General features: G+C 37.8%; 3 protein-coding genes across 4 annotated transcripts; 2 read left to right on the top strand and 1 right to left on the bottom strand.

Annotated features, from left to right (window-relative positions):
- The first annotated feature begins 1,356 nt into the window (after positions 1-1,356).
- On the top strand, positions 1,357-9,065 carry UPL4 (ubiquitin-protein ligase 4). Of its 2 annotated transcripts, none has more exons than XM_048122396.2 (18): positions 1,357-1,566; positions 2,083-2,697; positions 2,826-2,936; positions 3,065-3,181; positions 3,281-3,448; positions 3,560-3,721; positions 4,159-4,311; positions 4,396-4,517; positions 4,615-5,710; positions 5,838-5,933; positions 6,121-7,332; positions 7,414-7,641; positions 7,744-7,848; positions 8,003-8,083; positions 8,194-8,262; positions 8,347-8,475; positions 8,562-8,645; positions 8,728-9,065. In XM_048122396.2, exons 2-18 carry the CDS (start codon positions 2,092-2,094, stop codon positions 8,791-8,793), a joined length of 4,605 nt encoding a protein of 1,534 aa, XP_047978353.2. In that variant the 5' UTR covers positions 1,357-1,566; positions 2,083-2,091; the 3' UTR covers positions 8,794-9,065. The 2 variants fall into 2 exon arrangements, with proteins under 2 accessions (XP_047978353.2, XP_047978352.2); XM_048122395.2 differs by having other exon boundaries at positions 2,080-2,697.
- Positions 9,066-9,258: 193 nt separating this feature from the next.
- MEF7 (Tetratricopeptide repeat (TPR)-like superfamily protein) lies at positions 9,259-13,341 on the top strand. The gene has a single exon (XM_048127399.2). It carries the CDS (start codon positions 10,072-10,074, stop codon positions 13,285-13,287), a length of 3,216 nt encoding a protein of 1,071 aa, XP_047983356.2. The 5' UTR covers positions 9,259-10,071; the 3' UTR covers positions 13,288-13,341.
- Positions 13,342-13,386: 45 nt separating this feature from the next.
- On the bottom strand, positions 13,387-20,802 carry MCM8 (minichromosome maintenance 8). Its single transcript, XM_089062516.1, has 18 exons — positions 20,509-20,802; positions 20,116-20,256; positions 19,921-20,032; positions 19,579-19,801; positions 19,327-19,490; positions 18,280-18,543; positions 17,497-17,592; positions 17,202-17,354; positions 16,518-16,588; positions 16,316-16,434; positions 15,917-16,046; positions 15,403-15,454; positions 15,174-15,327; positions 14,910-15,084; positions 14,354-14,524; positions 14,155-14,268; positions 13,875-13,969; positions 13,387-13,784 (listed from the first exon to the last, which is right to left on the bottom strand). The coding sequence occupies exons 1-17, from the start codon at positions 20,692-20,694 to the stop codon at positions 13,937-13,939; spliced, it is 2,358 nt and encodes a 785-aa protein (XP_088918642.1). The 5' UTR covers positions 20,695-20,802; the 3' UTR covers positions 13,387-13,784; positions 13,875-13,936.
- Between the last annotated feature and the right edge of the window lie 444 nt (positions 20,803-21,246).

Here is a 21,246-nt window from a genome sequence, read left to right as displayed (position 1 = left end):
ATATTTTTATATTTTGGTCTATTCACTAGAATAAGTCTTTTTTATATTTATGGTAAGTTTTTCTATTCAATTAGGTTTGTATCATTTGTTCAATCATCATTTCGCCTCCCAACTATCGCACTCAACTTCTCAGGATTTTTACAAAGGTCGTACAAAATCATCTGTTTCTTCTACCCTATCTCTTTGAATCTGGAATCACGATATACCAAGTGATTATATCAGTATTTACAAGTTCATATTTTTAAAAATAAAACAAATGTTTATAAAATTCAAATAACAAGTCATTTATTAATGCACAGTAGATCAATGTGTATATCATTAAATAAATATAAAAAATTGGGTATTCCATAATTATAGGCCATGATGTAGAGCCACAAGTTCAGCTATTTAATATACTACAGGAGTAATACTATATTACTACTCCGTAAACATTTTGAACTAACCCATCATATGCGTACGTACACATATCTAAGTTGCTTTTCAATTAACTGATAACCAATTAACCCTCACTCCTAACCATATCCAAAAAACGAAATTTCAAAAAATCAAACAACACTTTATCAGAAACGACTTCCAATCAAATATGTATTGGTTACACTTTACAAAAATATTAGGAACATGGATAGGTGAGAAGCTTCTTGGGTATATCTATCTCCAATCATATAGTATTCGCCTGAAAAAGATTGGCGCTTTTTTCTCTTTTATAATCTTTTTCTGTTATATTAGTAATTTTTCGACGCCCGCATAATATTCTCATTAAAAACAAATCTTTATTATTTTTGCAGCGAGAACTCTTTTGGGTGACATCCTCAGAAATATTTGACTTTATCCGCTAAGAAATAAATCTCACATTTACCCTTGTTTTTATATACTCCGTATAACATAATTTACTAAAAAATCCATCAAAATTCTGAACATTTGGATGTGTTTGATTTCTCTGCATTATCGCGAGATTGCAAGTACTCCCTCCATCCCAAGATATTAGGCTCATATACTATTTTAGTGTGTCCCAACATACTTGAGTCATTTCTATTTACTGTAAAAATTTACTTTATCACTAACTTAACTTACACCACAAAACAACATAGAAAGAGATCTAATATATTGGGACGGAGAGAGTAGTACTATATTTCAGCAATGGGCCCACAATTACACCTGAGGATAGACATGAGTAGCCCAGCCCAAATAAAACTAAGTAGGCCGCACAAAACAACCCGAAAAGCTCTCATTAGATCGTGGCCTTACACGTGTCTCAAGCGGCTACCCACCATTAATCGGAAACAGAAATCTATAGCTATCTTGTTTACTGAGCTAATAGAATATTTTATTTTCGTAATTAATTAAGTTTCCATTAAAAAAAAACTCATTTCCATCATCATCACCACCATCTCTCTCTATAATCTCTTTCCGTATCTACATATACTTCTTCACCTGCATATATAATGTACATAACAACATACACTCCTTTTTCCACGCTATAAATTACCAACTGGCGGTGGAATTTGGTTATAGAACCCTAGGATTTGTATAACGTTCTCACGATCAATCGCTCTTTGAGACCTCTAGGTACAGAAAAAGAGATGGACTGACTGAACACCGCTTTGATCAGAGTTTCGATTTTGGTTCTGTGGTTTTGTTCAGTAATAGTATTTGTCAATTTTCAATTTGCACTCTTTATATTGATAAAGACTCGTTTTTTTCTGTTTTATCTCGTTTATCGTGGTTGATTTTAATCTGCATACTGTGTTGATGAGTGATCAGACTATTTTGGTTTGTGCAAAGTCAATTCTAGACTTATATTTCGGGTTGCTCTGCCTATTTGTGTGTTTGGCCACTCATCATACTGCAAGCTCTGTTTCTTCTCTGTTTTTACAACTTCTTTTTGGTTTGAACTAGTTAAGTTCCAAGCTTAAGAGAGTTCGATCTTTTTATGTGGGTTTTTTTAATACTGAATAAATATGTCGGAGAACACAATTCTTTTGAGTTCTGCTTTAGCCATTTGTGTGTATCTGTGTGAATTTGATGATATTGTGCGAGTTTTCAATGAGTTTGATTCTGTTGGTTTTGTTATGTGCGCAGTAGCCGTGGTTAATGGCTAGTCGAGGTCAAAAAAGAAATGAAGAAGTGGATGAATTGCCAGCAGATAAGCGGGCGTGCAATTCATTGGAGTTCCGACCAAGTTCTTCCAATTCATCTGCTCAAACGCTGACGAGTACTGCTCATGAAGGCCAGGATGCTGACATGGATACGTCGTCCTCAACTTCTGGATCAACTAGATCAGAGGGTGATGGAGAAAAGGAACTCGCAGATGGCTCTTGTGATTCAGATAATAGCATCCATGACTACTATAGGAATCGATCATTGAGTGATCAAAGCAAGTTTAAGACAGTTCTGTTAGGTTTGAGTGAGAAGGTTGAGGAATCAGGGCAGTTGGCTCAACTCACAGAGCTATGTGAGTTGTTGTCCTTTTGTAGTGATAGTTCTTTGTCAAGTCCAATGGTGGACTCTTTTTCACCTCTGCTTGTTAGATTGGCAAGGCATGAGAGCAATCCAGATATAATGCTTCTGGCTATAAGAGCCATAACTTATTTGTGCGACGTTCATCCTCGATCCTCAATTTTCATTGTGAGACACGATGCTGTTCCAGTCCTTTGTCAACGTTTAATGGCCATTGAATACTTGGATGTGGCAGAACAAGTATGCTGCTGAAACTTTAAGTGGATACTAATTTTAATTATTGTACTAACTATCAGTGGTTGTATTACATCCTCCTTTTTTTTTTACAAATTTAAATTTTGTCATTTGTGTGCCTGTTCTCAATGTAGTGCTTGCAAGCATTAGAGAAAATTTCACGCGAACAGCCAGTTGCTTGCTTACAATCTGGCGCTATGATGGCTGTTTTAAGTTATATTGACTTTTTTTCAACTAGCGTACAGGTACTTAAGTTAGCACCATTATACTAAATACTTCTTTACTGAAGAATTCATGACCTCATTACTCTATTATGACATTTGATATGAGAATGCCGTTTCCACTTAATTTTCTTTGCTTTCTTGGATGCTAGAGGGTTGCACTGTCTACTGTGGTAAATATATGTAAGAAACTGTCTTCTGAATCTCCGCCACTTTTCATGGAGGCAGTTCCAATTTTGTGCAATCTTCTCCAGTATGAAGATAGACAGGTATTCATTTTGCAAAATTTCATTCATGAAATTTTTTCGGCTGTATTATTTCATTTTCTAGTATTTAATCCTTTGGACTTATTTGTGGCTTTGTATTAGCTTGTTGAGAGTGTTGCCACTAGCTTAATTAAAATTGGGGAGCATGCTTCTCGTTCTATAACTTCTACTCATATGCTGGATGACATCTGCAAGCATGGATTGGTCGAGCATACCTTGCATCTTATAGGGTTAAACAGTCGAACAACCCTATCCCAACCAACATACATTGTAAGCAAAGTTTCTCTTTTTCTCAAGTACAAACCAATTTTTGTTAGGGAGTTGTGGTTTTTCTCAATTTTTATGTTTTGTGAATGAAAAAGTTCATGATTTGGTTGGCAGGGCTTGATAGGGTTACTCATCAAGTTGGCTACTGGATCTACTGTTGCTTTTAGGACACTTTTTGAGCTCAACATAAGCACCATTGTTAAGGATATGCTATCTACATATGATCTTGCACATGGAATGCAGTCTACTTCTCTGGTGGATGGGCATCAGAGCCAGGTTTGCTACTCTCTCTCTCTCTCTCACACACACACACACACACACATTTGAATTGAATCTGTCTTGTTGCTTGTGCCTCCTCACAGTTAAAATGCAAATGTCCTCTTGTATCCTAACTACTTATTCATTCAATATGTGAAGAAAGGCGATGAGGGTCGTTTAGAAGTTGGTTCTATGGCCAAATGTTTTGGGCCAGTACTTGGTGTGCCACTTCCTACATACTAGAATTAAAAGTCTAATGTCAATTACCCTGGTAACCTCTATTAGTTTGAAGTGTACACTTATTTGCGGCCAGCTTTTGAGGGGATAATTTTTCTTTGTTCTTGCTTTATAAGTATCAGTTGTACTTTAGCTACATAAGATTTTATTTGACATTGGGGTCATTAATCATTATATTTTATACAGTAGTCATGTGTCCTTGCTATCTTATTTTTCAGATAAATGAAGTCTTAAAATTATTGAATGAGCTTCTCCCAACAATTACTGCTGAAGTGGACAATCAAAAGAAGACAGATAAAGAAGCTTTTCTTTCGAAGCATCCTGATATTCTGCATAAGTTTGGAGTTGATTTACTCCCTATCTTAATTCAGGTTGATATCTGCCATATCTTACTAAAATTGTTTGTTGATTCATTTCCCTCCCTAGTCATACTTATCATTTTCACCCCCAAGCAGGTGGTCAGTTCTGGTGTGAATCTGTTTATATGTTACGGCTGTCTTTCTGTTATCAATAAGTTAGTTCATTTCAGCTCATCTGACGCGCTTCATAGTTTGCTACAAACTGCCAACTTTTCAAGGTGAACGAGTTTTCTTCTCTATGTTATAATTAACCTAACTGTCTACATTTTTTTTTTCTTTTCTAAACCTAATCATGTTAGTTTCATTGAATATCAGCTTTTTGGCTGGAGTGTTTGCAAGAAAAGAGCACCATGTGGTATTATTAGCCCTTCAGATTGTTGATACCATAATGCTCAAGCTTCCGCACGTATACTTGAATTCCTTTATAAAGGAAGGTGTTCTTTTTGCCATATATGGGCTACTCTCTCCAGATAAACATTCGAACATCCCTCCTATTTCTGATGGTATAGCTTCAAGAGCCGTGCAAAGATGCCCATGTTTTGCATTTGATACATGCCAGTCTTCAGAGTCACCAGAAAACAGGACATGCACGCTTCAGAATGATACTGTTCAGAATCTAGCTAAGTATATATGGGCCACTTACTTTGAAACTGAATCGGTGAACCCCGAGAAAGGAGTAACTGATATTCTTCAGAAGCTTAGAACATTATCCACTGCATTAACAACTCTGTTAAACAAGTCAGTGGAGGATGCAACATCTAGTCAGCAGGAAGAAGACATTTTCAATCTATTGCACCAAATAATCTCAGAGCTTAATGACATAGATTCTATCTCCACGTTTGAGTTTTTGGAGAGTGGAATTATAAAAGCATTTGTTTGTTACCTACCAAATGCTATCAATCTTTTTAAAAGAGAATATGGGGCAAAATACTCATATATTGCGGAAAAAAGATTTGAGGTTATTGGACGACTATTATTGACTAGTGCTGACCCAGCTCGGAAGGAATCTCCACTCCTAAGCATAGTACAGAGATTACAAAGCGCTCTTTCTTCAGTTGAAGGTTTCCCTATCACCTCAAGCCATGCATATAAGCGAAGGAACTCTTATGCCACTATTCCGTATGGGCATTGTACTTCTTATCCATGTCTGAAAGTGCAGTTTGTGAAGGAAAGTCTGGAAACCTGTCTACAGGATTATGTAGAAGATGTTGTCAATGTTGACCCCTTCGTACCTCTTGATGAGATTGAAGGATATTTGCTGCCTAGGGTGAAAAGTAGAAAAACTAAGAATCTGAAAATGGAGTCTGAAGATTTAAAGGAGAAAGGTGGCTCATGCTCTCATTCACCATCAGACTCTAGCTCTTCCCAAATAAAAAGAGCAGAAATGCTTGTTGATGTTCTGAAAGCTCAGGTTTATCCTTGTCTTTAATTCATGCTGACTAGCTTGTGAGATCTTTGTGGCTGCCTGCTTAATGGACCTGATAATACATTGGACATGAGTCATGGCAATTAACTTTTCCTCAATTTCCTCCTTGCAGGAGGGAAACCCCAATCTGGTGTTGTCTTCACCCGCGGAGACATCCAGCTCTCCAGAAAAAGCCGTGGACTCAGCAGATACAGTCGATGTTCAAACAGTATGTTTTCTACTTCTTGTTGCTTTGTCTTTGCATCCTTATTCATTCTTTTTGTTTCCCCTCCATGACTAGTCTTTAGTGTGCTTCTCAATTCAGTTTCACTTGACCATGTTCATGTAAGTATTGCTCTGCTATTTTGTAGTATCAGTAGAATAATTATAATCTTTTTTACCGACTTTTGTTCAAGGTTCATGATGAGGAAGAGGAGCATAATCATTTTCAGGATGGTGGTGTTTCCAACATGGATGATGATCACACTTCCTCGAACTTGCTATTTTATTTGGAAGGACAGCTACTCAACCGAAAACTGACACTGTATCAATCCATTCTTGAACAGCAAACTGAAGCTGGACACAATAATATCCTAAGTGCAAGCCTGTGGAGTCGTACACACAAAGTAACTTACAGAAGAGATATGACAGAGAAACCAAGTTATTCCAAACATAGTCATGATGAGGCTCTATCTTCTTTCTTATGTAGAAGAACCTCTTTTTTTAACTCTCCCTATTTTACTTGCATATTTTCTTCTGAAGAAGACTTGGGTAAGTCAGGCCCGACTTATGATATATTATCCCTTCTGAAAAGGATGGAAGGCATCAATAGATTGAGATTTTATCTGATGTATCGTTCAAGAGTATCTGAGTTTGCGGAAGGGGGGATTGATAATTTTGATAAGTTAATTTTATCTGTTGATGAAGTACCCCAAAACGAATTTGTTAACAAAAAGTTAACAGAGAAGCTAGAACAGCAAATGCGAGACCCTATGGCTGTCTCTGCTGGGGCCATGCCTGCTTGGTGTAGTCAGTTGATCGCTTGGTGCCCCTTCCTGTTTAGCTTTGAAGCAAGGTGCAAGTATTTCTACTTGGTTGCATTAGGCCGATTGCCACATCAGGCTCATTCAGTGTCACATGATGATGTTAGAGGATCCAGTGGCAGGCAGCAAAATCATGGAAGCATTCCTCGCAAGAAGATTTTGGTTCATCGAAACAACATACTTGAATCTGCCAGACAGATGATGGAACTTCATGCCCGCCAAAAGGTTCTTCTTGAGGTGGTGTATAGTGAAGAGGTGGGTACTGGTCTTGGTCCAACATTGGAGTTCTATACATTAGTCTGCCGCGAGTTTCAGAGTAGTGGCTTAGGTATGTGGAGAGATGACCATGTCCCTCTTCACAGCAGAACTTCTTCAGAGGCTGAGAATTCTGGTTTTGTGGTGGCTCCTTATGGACTTTTCCCTTGTCCATGGTCGCCTTCGATAACTGCAGAAAATAGCACCACATACTCAGAAGTGATTAGAAAGTTTTCTCTTCTGGGACAGATAGTTTCCAAAGCTCTTCAAGATGGTAGGATTTTAGATCTTCCATTCTCCAAGGCCTTCTATAAAATTATTCTGGGAAAGGTAAGTAAGCCGCGTGTATTCACCACTGTTTGCTTTGATTTACCAAATTTCCATCTGATTGTTTTTACATCTTTTATGTAGGAACTTGATCTGTATGATATTCAGACATTTGATCCTGCACTTGGTAGAACTCTGTTAGAGTTCCTAGCTCTTATAGAAAGGAATAAGTATTTGATATCACATCCTGAAGAAAATGTGCATGATTTCGATGTGCGCCTGCGGAGCACTAAAATTGAGGACCTATGCCTTGATTTTACACTTCCGGGGTATCCAGATTATGCACTTAATTCTGAGTCTCAGTCGAAGATGGTTAGCTTTTGCATGGTTTTGAAAATTTTTCATTTTTCTGATATTGTTAATACCTCATAGAATACTTAATTGTATTCAAATGTATGTGGAATCTTCTTTTAGGTAAATCTTCATAATTTGGAGGAATACGTTACATTGATGGTTGATGCGACAGTAAAATCTGGAATTTCTAGACAAGTGGAAGCTTTCAAGTTGGGTTTTGATCAGGTTTACTATTACTCCCTTTTCTTCGTTTATGGCCATTTTCCTCCAGTGGATATATATCACCACATTTAATTTGTCCGTATGGAAGCAGTTTATTTGTACATTATTCCTTCAGTGGATATATTTACTATTGCCCTCTCTTTTTCATGGCTTTCAGGTTTTCCCTATCAAACATCTTAGGGTTTTCACAGAAGAAGAATTGGAGCGTTTACTATGTGGAGAACATGTACTATGGAATGTATGCTGATTATACTTTTTGTCAACTCATCTAACATACTTCTATTAGTTGCAAGCTTGTTCTGAGCAGAGAACTTAAGACCCCCCACTCCCTAACTTTCTTTGATACAGTCGGACGAACTTTTGGAACACATCAAATTTGACCATGGCTACACTATTAGCAGTTCTCCAATTGTGAATGTAAGTATATAAATGTGTTGGTTGCTTTTATTGTTGGATATTCCTTAGCTTTGTAGTTCAACTGTTAATTATTACAACTTCCAGTTACTGGAGATCATGCTAGAGTTTGATCTGGAGCAGCAAAGAGCATTCTTGCAGTTTGTGACAGGTGCACCCCGGCTTCCAAACGGGGGACTGGCTTCTCTTAACCCTAAACTGACAATTGTTCGGAAGGTTGGACTTGAGGGTTTTCATTGCTTATTCTGTTGTCTGTTTAGCCAACTAAATGACAACTTGTTTGGTATTTGATTGCTTAACAGCATTGCAACAAGGAGATCAATGCTGACTTGCCTAGCGTAATGACATGTGCTAATTATCTGAAGCTTCCTCCATACTCTTCTAAAGTTTGTCCTGCTCTCTTCTGCTTGTCTTTTCTTCATTTCTCCATTGATGGAAATACTTAAATATCAAGTGTCCACTTTGCAGGAAGTTATGAAAGAAAAGCTATTATATGCCATAACCGAAGGGCAAGGGTCTTTCCACCTGTCGTGATCGCTGGAGGTATATATAACGTGTGAATATGGGATTTAGATTAGCTGGTGCTGTAAATATTGGTTGGTTTAGATGTGGTGCGTGGGCATGGGCATGGGCATGATCATATGGTGAATGTACAGTTTTCTTTGATCATAATACTCTGTTACAAGTCTTGCCATTTGAAAGCAAATGGAGTACTTAGTAATTATCTAGCTATTCATTCCTATTGCATTGATTTACACTATTTTCTTTGTTCTTGAAGCAATATATCACTGTTAGTTTCTTGTTTAGTTGTTTATATTGGTTTGGATTGCGTTATATACCATTTTTCTAGCAGTGAATGAAGCATTATTTGAAAATTCTATCTTACTATCTTTTGAACCCCTGACTACTAGGGTGATTATTTGGTTTAAGCTTCGATTTTGTCTATATCGAAATTTTGTGAAACTTACAATCAAACTAAATTATTTGAAAAATTGAACCCAAAAAATTGATATTCGAATTACAAAAATCGGTGAAACTGCTAATATAACCAATAAATTTGAATAACTGATATCTGAACTCTAAAACCGAACTCGAAAAACTAAAATTGGACAGATATATCTGGAAAATTAAAAATATGAAAATTAATTTTTTACAATTTATGTATGAATCAATTAGCATAATACATATATCATAACATATGTTAATACTATAAATTAGCAAAGTAGAATTTATTTTAGGCATGATATATAGGTATGCTAGTAAATATAATTCATCTTTCAGCTTTTTTTGGTTTATAGACTTGAACCGAATCGAAAAATTAAAATGTGCATGTGCAAAAATTTGAATTTAATTTAATTTTAAATTCGTATTTTAGATTACAAAATAAAAAGAAAAATGATAAGAATATTAAGAAGAAAAGAAGAAAGACGAAGTAAAATGAAAATTGACTGTAACAAAAATGAGAAAGAAATTACTACTACTAAAGTAGTGTATTTAATATAATAGTATGATGTGGTTTTTGAATAGCGCATAGTAATGGAATATATAATCAATAAACAATTTTACTTATGAAAAAAGAGCTGAAATGTGAAAAATTGGCGCAAAAGTAGTAGTAGTACTAAAGACGAAAGCTCCGCCGCCCGCTTGCTTATGCAGACGGCCGCTTCACATAGGTGTATCTTATTGTTCGTCAGTTCTGGAGAGGATTGAATTCCATGCACCACACGCGCCGCTTCACATCATCTAACGTTCCCGTTGATGTTTATACATTAAAACCAAGAGAGTCATGAACCCTAGAATTACGTATTCTCAATGTTTCCTCTTTCATCACCGCGCCGGCTATTCTGCACCTGCATTTCGGCAGACTCGGGTTTTGCTTATCTCGCCAATGCCGCAGTTCTACGCTCTAACTCAGCTAACGCCCGCCGTTGGTTCGCTTTCCTTGACGACCAGAATCAAAAACAAGTGCGAGCTGAGAACCATGACCGGATGGCTGGAAATCCATTTGAAATGCACGAATCTTCAGTATCGCACAAGTACGAGCGTTTGATTGACAAGTTCCGATTTTGTCGATCTGACCTCGAAGCCAAGCAGTTCCATTCACATGTAATCAGGGATGGGTTTGTTGGCGATCTGTTTATGGGAAATACGCTCATCAATGCTTATGCTAGGAGCGGGGATATGTCGGCTGCTCATAACGTGTTCGATGAAATGCCTGATACAAATTCGGTTACATGGTCGTGTTTGATTTCTGGATACACTCATACTGAAAGTTTTGAAGAGGCTTTAGATGCATTTGGAAGAATGGTGTCTGCAGGGTTTACTCCAAACCATTATGCACTCGGGAGTGCTCTGAGGGCTTGTCAGAGATTGGGAAGTGAGGGGTTGAAATATGGGTTGCAAATCCATGGTTTAGTTTCCAAAACTCCTTATGCGTTTGATGTTGTTGTGTGCAATGTCTTGATCTCCATGTATGGGAATTGCATTGCGGGTTCCATTGGTAGTGATTTTGCTCACCGCGTTTTTGATGGGATAGCAAATAGGAATTCTGTATCGTGGAACTCCATGATATCAGTTTACTCTCAGCGAGGAGATGTTGATTCTGCTTTCTGTCTTTACACTGATATGCAAAAGGAGGGTTCGGTGGTTGGTTTTAGGCCTACGGAATACACATTTGGCAGCTTAATAACTGTTGCATCGGAGTCCGTTAGTACTGGGAAAGGTTCTTTGTTGTTAATGCAGTTGCTGGCAAAGATTCAGATGTCGGGACTTTTAGAAGATTTGTACGTGGGTAGTGCTCTAGTGAATGCTTTTGCAAGGACTGGTGTGGTTGATACGGCCAAGAGCATATTCCAGCATATGGGTTCAAGGAATGCAGTTTCTTGGAACGGCTTGATGGTTGGGTTGGTGAAGCTTAAGCGAGGAGAAGAAGCAGTTGAGCTATTCTTGGATACGAGGGACCTGGTTAGGCTAAATTCTGATAGCTATGTTCATCTTTTGAGCGCCTTTGGTGAGTTCTCATGTGAAGAAATAGGAAGAAGGAAGGGGAAGGAGGTGCATGGGTATCTCGTGCGAACTGGGATGATTGATTCAAGTACTTCTGTTGGAAATAGTTTGATTAACATGTATGCAAAGTGCGGTGCTGTTGAAGATGCTTGTTCTGTTTTTAACTTGATGTTTGATAAAGATTCAGTTTCATGGAGTTCCATGATCTCTGGGTTTGACCAGAACGAGAGTTTTCAAGACGCACTATTGAGCTTCCGCACAATGAAGAGAATTGCACTTATCCCTTCAAATTTCACGTTGATCAGCACATTGAGTTCTTGCAGTAGTCTAGGCTGGATGGTTACGGGAGAGCAAATACACTCAGAAGCAGTGAAATTGGGACTCAATTTGGATGTTTCGGTATCAAACACCCTTCTTTCACTATATGCTGATACCGGTTGTATCTCTGAGTGCAGGAAGCTGTTCTCCTTCATGCATGATCACGATCAGGTGTCATGGAATATCATTGTCAAGGCGTTTAGTGATTCTGAGGCATCAATCACTGAAGCCACCGGATATTTTAGAGACATGATGCGAGCTGGACGGAGCCCCAATTGTGTAACCTTCATAAACATTCTTGCAGCAGCTGCATCTCTTTCCTGCGTCGAACTTGCACATCAAATACATGCCCTGGCGATAAAATGCCGTGTTATGGATAACAATTCCGTTATAAGTTCTCTGCTCACTTGCTATGGAAAGTGCAGAGAAATAAGTTACTGTGAAAGAATATTCTCAACAATGGCAGAGAAGGATGATTCCAGCTGGAACTCCATGATATCAGGATACATACACAATGAGCTTCTGACAGAGGCTATGCATTTAGTCTGGCTTATGTTGCACAATGGCCAAAAATTAGATCGCTTCACTTTTGCCACTGTTCTTAGCGCTTGTGCTTCCGTTGCAACACTGGAGCATGGCATGGAGATCCACGCTTGTGCAGCACGAGCTTGCTTTGTCTCTGATGTGGTTATCGGGAGTGCACTTGTGGACATGTACGCTAAATGTGGGAGGATTGAGTATGCCTCAAGATTCTTCGAGCTGATGCCTCTCCGAAATGTGTACTCCTGGAACTCCATGATATCTGGCTATGCACGCCACGGTGACGGCCACAGTGCTCTGGAAATATTCGCAAAGATGAAACTGGAAAACCAGCCACCAGATCATGTGACCTTCGTTGGGGTCCTATCAGCTTGCAGCCATGTCGGGTTAGTCAGTGAAGGCTATCACCATTTTGAGTCGATGAAGAGAGAGCACAACCTTGAACCACGGATCGAGCACTTCTCATGTATGGTAGATCTCCTCGGCAGAGCAGGCGAATTCGAGAAGCTGGAGAGCTTCATAAACAGAATGCCGATAGAGCCGAATGTCCTCATATGGAGGACTGTTCTTGGTGCTTGCGGCCGAGCAAACGGCCGCCTGCTGGATTTAGGCAGAAGGGCGGCTAAGATGTTGAAGGAGTTGGAGCCTCAAAACGCTGTCAACTACGTGCTTCTTGCTAATATGTACGCCTCTTCGCAGAAATGGGAGCGAGTTGCAGAGTCCCGGCATGCAATGAAGATGGCGGCGGCTAGGAAAGAAGCTGGGTGCAGTTGGGTCGCCATGAAGGATGGGATACACGTTTTTGTCTCCGGAGACAAGTCCCATCCTGACACGGATGCCATATATGAGAAGCTTGGTGAACTGCGTGAGAGAATGAAGGCGGCTGGATACGTGGCGCAGGTGGATTATGCTCTCTATGATCTTGAAGTGGAGAGCAAGGAGGAGATATTGAATTATCACAGTGAGAGACTTGCCATTGCTTTCGTCCTTACCCGCAAATCAGAGATGCCGATAAGGATCATGAAGAATCTTCGAGTTTGTGGAGACTGTCATTCAGCATTCAAGTATGTGTCCAAGATTGTGAGTAGGCAGATTGTGCTGCGTGACTCCAACAGATTTCATCATTTCTCGGATGGCAAATGTTCATGTAATGACTACTGGTAAACAAGGATCATTTTTTGCATTCTATCGTATTTTAAATTTAATTTTTTCATAGAATACATTTCCTGTTTCTGAAGCTATGTATAAATGAAATAAACGCCCACGAATATACATAACCCATTTTTCTTGATATGCATATTTTGACATTTTGGAACATTTAGGAATAAAAAGTATTTCTCCCGTTTGTAAAAGAGAGACATGTATACAAATCCTGATCCCAACTCAAAAAAAATACATGCATTCAAAACATGTTACAGTTATGATATTATAATCAAAAAATTTAACACGCAAAATTTCGTCTACTAAAATAATAAACCAGGGGCTCATCTGTACAAGTTGAATCTATCACCCCATATGCTTAGCATTTCTTGGACTTGTTGGAGCATGCCATATTCTGTGCAGTATTATTTAGTTAGTTAACACAGGTAAGAAAGTAAGTCATGATTCTCAAGTATCGTATATGCTTAGCATTTCTTGGACTTGTTGGAGCATGCCATATTCTGTGCAGTATTGTTTAGTTAGTTAACACAGGTAAGAAAGTAAGTCATGATTCTCAAGTATCGTATATGCGGTTTAGAATCATTACTTACCAAGTTTAGTGTATATGGCTTCAAAATATAAGCCTGAATCACATATATTATCTTGTCCTTGGTTACTGAGTGCGACTATAAGACGATGATAACACCTGCACAGCAGTATTTGAACTTTTAGTGAGAGGGAATATCCTACTAAAGCGACTACTACCATCAATTGAACTTCCTATGCAAAGAAATTGCAAAAGTGAAAGATGCCGCACTCCTGATTTACAGGTATTTAGCATTGCTTGCTAGTCAGAAAAATGAAAGAACTAGGGTTAGATACTCTGATTACCTGATATGTCTTTGGGCCCTTCTTTAAAAGATACCCAACACTATTTAGATTTTCCACAAGGCTGTCAATGTCAGGAACCCTTAAGCTGATCTTGTCTGCTAAACTGTATATTTCCTGAGCAAATCATACATAATAACTCTCTCAATCTTTTCAATTAAATCCATATTAGTGGAAGAATTCATTTATATGGTCTACATACAGATATAGAGAAGCAATCTTTTTGCTGTAATTCAGATTGCTTGTTCAATGCACTTAAAAATCGTTTGGCTTCTTTCTGTTGACTCATTCCACCACTACGCCCAAAATCAACAAGGCCATTCTCATCAACATACTTCTCGTAAAGCGACTCTTTCATTATTTCAACAACATCCTGTAAACGTTTAGAGGAAATCAGGAAACTCAAGTTCTTGAATGATATATTTGTTTAAGTGAACCCATGACAGCTTAAAGATCTGATCACACATATTTACGGAACATGGTATTTTGAGGCTCAAACATGATCTAAATCTTATCCACCTATGTTGAAGTTCTTTGACTGATTCTCATTGTAAATATATGATCCAAAATTGTAATGTGAATGCACTCTCCACAGTCATACTACTTACAGATTTTAATTCTGCTTCAGGCAAGTCAAATAAATATTATGGAAGGTGAATGTAATTACTTGGTAAAGGACTTTCATGTTCCCAGAATTTTATCATGTTGTATGTTCAATTTCCGATTTGTGTTAGCAACCTTAACCAAAAGATATTTACCAAAGCGTCTTGTGTGCTTATTTCTTCCCTCAAGTCCACTCTAGCTCGAGCTTGTGCCAGCCTTACCAAGCTTTCTAACTGCCTAGCCGTTATTGGAGTGCCATCTGCAGTAGTATTTTGGTCCCTCAGACACAAGTAAAACTTCTGCAAGATTTCTGCAGCTGGTTTTGTCATCCTAGATAAAAGATAAAATTGTGAGACTTCTAAGTTCTACCTACAGAGTATTCAACAATACTTTTTAAATTGAGGGGAACCTGAGGTCACCTTGGAAATACATAAGTTCTTGCATAAGCAATGTATTTTCGTAGAAGAGGACCAGGCAGTGGAGTGAAATCTCTGTCATTATGATCAAGTCTTAACTTTGCAACTAACGAGCCACTTTTTACATTCAAATCTACTCCTCTGTTATTGCGTGATTCTGCAAGTGCCCACAAGTTAGAAATTGTGTCAAAAGAACCCATTGGTTAAGAATTAACTAGGGCTGAATTATCACCTCTGCATAACCTCTTTCCAGAGGGTGAGGACTGTCCATGGCCAGCATGAAGCTGCAAAAGGAAAATGTGACAGTGCCAAGAGGCTTGTTATTTGATGGAGAAGACAAGTGTCCAGAGCAAAGAAAGGAGAAAAAGGAGATAAAATATTGCATTAATACAACTAAAAACAAACAAATATAATCTCCTTTTTTTTTGAACATCTGCCTCTTTGAGATAAATTAACTGTCCAGGAAGCACTAAAAAATAAGTCCTCGTCAGTCTAACAGCAACTGCACGTGAACCATTATAACACAGAGCACAGTGTTCTTGGCTTATAAACAGGTCATAAATTGATCTTTGCCTGCATACACGATTATAGTTGTCTAGTTTCAAATTTGAGATGCAATGTCTTTCTAAGTACATATTGTAGCCAAAAGAACAGTGTGCATAAAGTAATATGGTTGGTGTTAAAGGTTTGAGACAACATATCATTTAATACTCAAGAATTAGTTCCAAAGGCACACAAAGACTTACCGACATTATGTGCTCTGAGAGTCTCTTATCCAGCAGCTCGTTAGGTTTATCAAGCAATATGAATACCAAATCAAATCGTGAGAGAAGAGCAGCACTCATTTTCAGATTCTCATTCACTGTTTTTGCTCGGCTGAAATTAAAATATAGAGTTTAAATACAAGAAATAATTAATAAGTGACACAAGTACTCTATACTTTTAACCAAATCCTGTTCCGATTTAGAACAGACATCACAATTGTGTATGTCCTTTAGGTAACTGCTTAACAGACATGAAGCTTTTGAAGAATTAGAGCAGTCAGTGATGTTGCTGATGCTATTTGGCTGGGGTTTCTCAATTTTCAAAACTAAAGCACAAGCATAAGAAGAATATCAAATTTTGGCAAAAGGAAGGCTCAATACTTATAATGACCCCCAGCAGGGTTTGCTGCAGCTAAAACTGATGTTCTTGCTGATAAACTTGCTACAAGCCCCGCCTTTGCAACAGAGACACATTGTTGTTCCATTGCTTCTAATAGGGCCTGCATACATCAGACAATGAGCAGTCTTCTTAATTTTGAGCGCAAACAAACATGTCCTCAGAAGTCATTAGGACTGTATAAACCTGATGTTCTGCTGACATTTTGTCAAACTCATCAATACAGCATAATCCACGGTCTGCAAGTACCATAGCACCTATAAATTGAACCAGTTAGGTTTAGCTATGAAGATGTGTTCAGAATGCAACAGCACTCTGTGAAACTTCTACAAGGCCGTGTGGGAATATATTTGGGTGGATGAAAGATTTTGACACTGGGAACAGCAAATGACTTTGTTGGGTAAATGAAATTCATCAGAGTTCAGAGGCTTGTTTAAGGACCTATATATAAAGAGAGCTATATTGCTTTCAGAAGTTATCACGGCATATTAAGTTATTGGGAAAAACTGCCGTTGTCTACAACACTCTTTAATATACGATCCTGGAAGGCTGGAACAAATATTTATCATCATAATGAAAGAATTTAAAACAAAGTACAATACAGAGGTTGCATCACTTATGACCTGCAACTTGTCAAAAAGAATCAAGAGTTTCCAACTCACAATCCTATTACTAGAACTTATGAGTGTTAATGTTTTCAATAAAGCCTCCTTTTGATTTCCTGGGATGTTGAAAGGTGAGAGAGAGAGAGAGAGCACTGCGCCACTGCCACTAACCATGAACGTGGATAAGCTATTTATTCTAAGGCTAAATCACAGTATTTCAATGAACCAGCCAACACGGAAATAGAAGAGAAGGAAGAAAGTGCACCAGCCTCAAATGCATAGTCACTTGTCATCGAGTCTTTCACCACTGCCACAGTCAGGCCAGCTTTAGTTGTGGCGTTGCCACACACATATATCCCACGTGGAGAAATAGAAGCTGCAGCTTGAAGTAGTTGGCTTTTACCCAGCCCAGGATCACCTAGTTACATTCACTTGAACATCAAATGTTCATAAACAATGACTCCAATAACTTGAAACTAGTATCTAGTTTGGAAAATGTAGTAAAGTACAAGTATTAGCATTTAGATTCCAATCTGTGCAGAAGAAGAAAACCAACATACCAACAACAATTACGTGAATATCTCCTCTGACAGGCACCTTGTTCTGATCCATTGAATGCTTCCGAACACCACCAAACAACGCTAACGTAATTCCAGCTATGACCAACCAAAAAAAGGGTAAATTTGCAATATCTAATCAATGAAATCCACAAAACCAAGTATAACTAGGAATCTGTGTTAGAAAAAAAAGAAGTTCATACATTATATCGTACTGCCTACAGAAACACATCTCATCCATGAATGCAAAACTAAACATATTAACCATATTGTATCATTCCATTAACTACAAAAAATATATTCCCCTTCATATAGGTTATCAATCATTCCATATTAACCATATATGTAGAGGAACACTAGATCAAGAGGGAATATGCAGAACTCTTTTATTCACCTAGCAAATAAGATGGGAAACAGTGTCGGGTGTTGTAATGTTAAATTCACTATTCTACCCTAAAGTAGATTGTATTACAACATGCTAAATTCACTATTTCTGCCCTAAAGTAGATTGTATTACATAAAATGTTGAATAAACATGCTGTCTCTCCTCTATTTCTGCATTATCATAACTATTGTTGCCAATCTAGAGTCTAGTGGTGGCAATGGTAATGTTGAATACACCTAAAAGTTACTGTGGAGGTTGAATGTATTAGCCCGTGAATGATATATATATTTAGATAGTAGATGTAACTCTCATCATTCACGCAATTCCCATGCCCATCGATTATGATGTGAGTGCACAAATAAGACTATGAAGAAGATTAATGGCAATTGCCGTTCGTGTACCTTTAACAAGCTCGTGGCCATAGATGGATGGACAAACTGATTGCAGAATTTGACGGAAAACATCTGAACCATGCTCCTCGGAGAACTTTACAATGAATTCCAGATTTCTTGGCGAAAATGAGTACAGATCTAAATGCTCTGAGGACCTATGACTGATATTGGTATCTTGTGCATCCTCAGACACAGACTGGGACTTTGAATTTATTATTGAAACCACTTCTAGGTACAGATAGTATAGTGCTTGGTTCTTCCCCTTTGATTTTCCTAATTTTGTGAGGAAAAAAAATTAGAAACCACCATGATACAACTTTGAATCTGTAGGCATTTCCCCAACTCATGGCCATTGCAACAAAATTGTGACTTAGTTATGTAGTACCCACAGATCAGTAAGCAATAAACATATAGAAAATGTGCACAATATCACAAACTAATTTAAGAATCTTGGTTAAGCTCCATCATTTGCTTGTTTTTCAAATAAATGAAGAAAATATTTTTTCCTAACTACTCCTATAAGACTATTCAAAAGCATGATTTTGGTTCAGGAGCATAATCTGTGTGTGCCTAAAAACACATAACATATTCCAAGTTCAGTAGAGTGACTTCAGGACACCTTTATGACACAAACTACTAGGTGTGAAAATATGACAGAAAGAAACTAAAATGGTAAGCAATGAAATTTAAAAGATCTACGAAGGAATAAGCCTTTACACTACTCAATAGTTTCAAGTCGTAGGCTCGTAGCTGAATGAGGCTGAGACATATCAACCATTTCAGAACATATACTACTGACTGCAAATGGAAGCACCGTGACAAACTCATTTAGCCTCTATTCGATTTATCCATCAGACTCTAGAATACAAGTCATCAAAGCAACTCAGGCAATCAATACTATTATCTTGTATTTAGGTACCAGCTCGACCCCCATGTATTAGATATAGAGCATAAATGATGAAAGAGAAAAAATATAAAATAAGGAAAAAGATTCATGAGCCACTCCATTAGTAAGGCTGTGGGATGATTGTAGATCTTTCGTTACACCATCCTTACCTCCTCCAATGTCCATGTAATTGTTGATAACTCTTATGATACCAGTTACTGTGACAATATCTCCAGGAATGCATGCATCCACTAGATCTTGGGTCAGTTCACACTCCACTGTCCGAGGAACCCGCCCCTCTTCATGATGTTCAGATTTGAGCAGCTCTTGAATTCTGAATCCAGAAACAACATTTGATGTAGAACTTCCATAGTAGAGATCATTCTTTTATATAGGGTACATGGACATGTTAAGAACTATACCTTATTTTCTGAAAATCGATTGGTAGAGCAGTAGACCTGATGGGATTGAAATTTCGGCTTTTACATGCTACAGTTTCACATTTTGTTGGCGGAGAAAATTTTCCATCAGGAAAATCACATGTCATGGTGGTCCCACATTTAGCACATGAAAAACTCATTTGTATCACCAGCGGCCGGACTGTGCTAACTTTTACTACAGTTCCCCTTACAGAAACAAGCCTGTCTATGATGTTGAACAAGTTGCAGTTACATTTCACATTTCACATCATATGCAAAACTAAATTAGGCATTTCTACAAATAGATTTAAACAAAGTTCAAAACCAAAGAAATTTTGCAATTACCAATATAAGCAGCCTTCAGGTTCTTCAAAGCAATCATAGACTCTTGATGATTGTGAAGACGGATTGTAACCTTGACACCTTCCTCCATCTGATCTTCTTTCCCAAAATAGACCTACACAGGTAACCGGTATACAGAAAATCATTTCACAAAGGTAACAATCCTCACATCGTAAAGGATTCCCAAATTTGTATTACCTTGTGCAATGCCGCGCTCATACAGAGCAGAGCTTGTTTAGGTTTTTCTAGTAGTGCTACATAAAATTCTTCAATGTTGCATGCTTTCTTAAAATGCTGAAAGTCGAGGGGCAAGAAGAATGATCCATCCTCCTCTTTAACCTAGCCATGACATCAAGAAGTTCTTTGAAATGAAACCTGCTATTAATACCTTGCTTGTATTGATTAAGCAAACGAGCAAAAACTCATCAAACTACGCCAAAATATCGATTCAAATTAACAGACCATTTGCACAATTAGGTAGTTAATAAAGTAAAAGGAAAACCACATGAACAGTAGAATTTAAATTCATATGGAGATTTTCCTCGTAAAAGTAGATTGATGGAAACAAATAGAAATAAATAGAAGAAGCACCTGGCTGACGAATTCTTTTCCTTGAGGAGAGAAGAAGAAATCAAGCAAAGAAGATGCGAGATGCATTCGGTGGTCTGAGTCGTCGCCACTAGTTTGAGGAAAATAGAGGGCCAGAATGCGCCACAAACCGTTATCCTCTGCCCACCGTGTAACCGTTTTACTACTCTCTGCCGGGTGGCCATACATCTCGAGTAACGGTGGCGCGGCCGCAGCGGCGAACGATGAGTACTCTGTCGATTCAAATTTGCGCCCTTTTTCGTTTGGCGGGAGGAACTTTTTGGAGCTAATCCTCTTTGTTTGGCGACTTTTTTTTCTTTAAATTTCATTGGAAGATACGCAGAACCTAATTTTCTAATTTATTTATTTTTTCTTCAAATTTCTCATTATTCACAATTATTTTTTGTTTAATGAAACTCATATGTTTTAACTATTTTTATGCTATAAATTTATTTTAAATGCATAAATATACACAATCGTTTAGAAGGGATAGAGTTTTAATAGTATAAAATTGATAAAATAAGAGATAAATAAGAGAAAATGTAATTAAATTACTATTAGTGGAATAGGCTTGCATAGAAGAAAACAAATTACTATATATATAGACTAATTTTGGTATGATCAAAATGATAAAAATATACTAACTATTTTCGTGAACTAATTAATAGTATAAGTGATGAAATGAGGTGAGATAGTTGGATTATTGCAAGCTATGTGTAGATGAGATGGTGATAGAGTTGT

This window comes from Salvia hispanica, chromosome 1 (assembly GCF_029641045.1).
Source record: "Salvia hispanica isolate PSC_SH4W2 chromosome 1, Shi_PSC_v1, whole genome shotgun sequence".
Classification (NCBI taxonomy): domain Eukaryota; kingdom Viridiplantae; phylum Streptophyta; class Magnoliopsida; order Lamiales; family Lamiaceae; genus Salvia; species Salvia hispanica.
The sequence above is the reverse complement of the archived record's forward strand: the minus strand, read 5'-3'. Positions and strand labels throughout refer to the sequence as shown.

Bases quoted from the DNA above. Each gene is read 5' to 3' on its own strand.
- UPL4 (XM_048122396.2), top strand. From the start codon at position 2,092: ATGGCTAGTCGAGGTCAAAAAAGAAATGAAGAAGTGGATGAATTGCCA. The intron at 5,711-5,837 runs GTTTATCCTTGT...TCCTCCTTGCAG, and splicing joins TTGATGTTCTGAAAGCTCAG to GAGGGAAACCCCAATCTGGT. The intron at 8,646-8,727 runs GTTTGTCCTGCT...TCCACTTTGCAG, and splicing joins TTCCTCCATACTCTTCTAAA to GAAGTTATGAAAGAAAAGCT.
- MEF7 (XM_048127399.2), top strand. From the start codon at position 10,072: ATGTTTCCTCTTTCATCACCGCGCCGGCTATTCTGCACCTGCATTTCG.
- MCM8 (XM_089062516.1), bottom strand. From the start codon at position 20,694: ATGTATGGCCACCCGGCAGAGAGTAGTAAAACGGTTACACGGTGGGCA. The intron at 19,491-19,578 runs GTATAGTTCTTA...TTCTGGATTCAG, and splicing joins ATCGATTTTCAGAAAATAAG to AATTCAAGAGCTGCTCAAAT. The intron at 14,269-14,353 runs GTATGTAGACCA...TGATTTGCTCAG, and splicing joins AAGATTGCTTCTCTATATCT to GAAATATACAGTTTAGCAGA.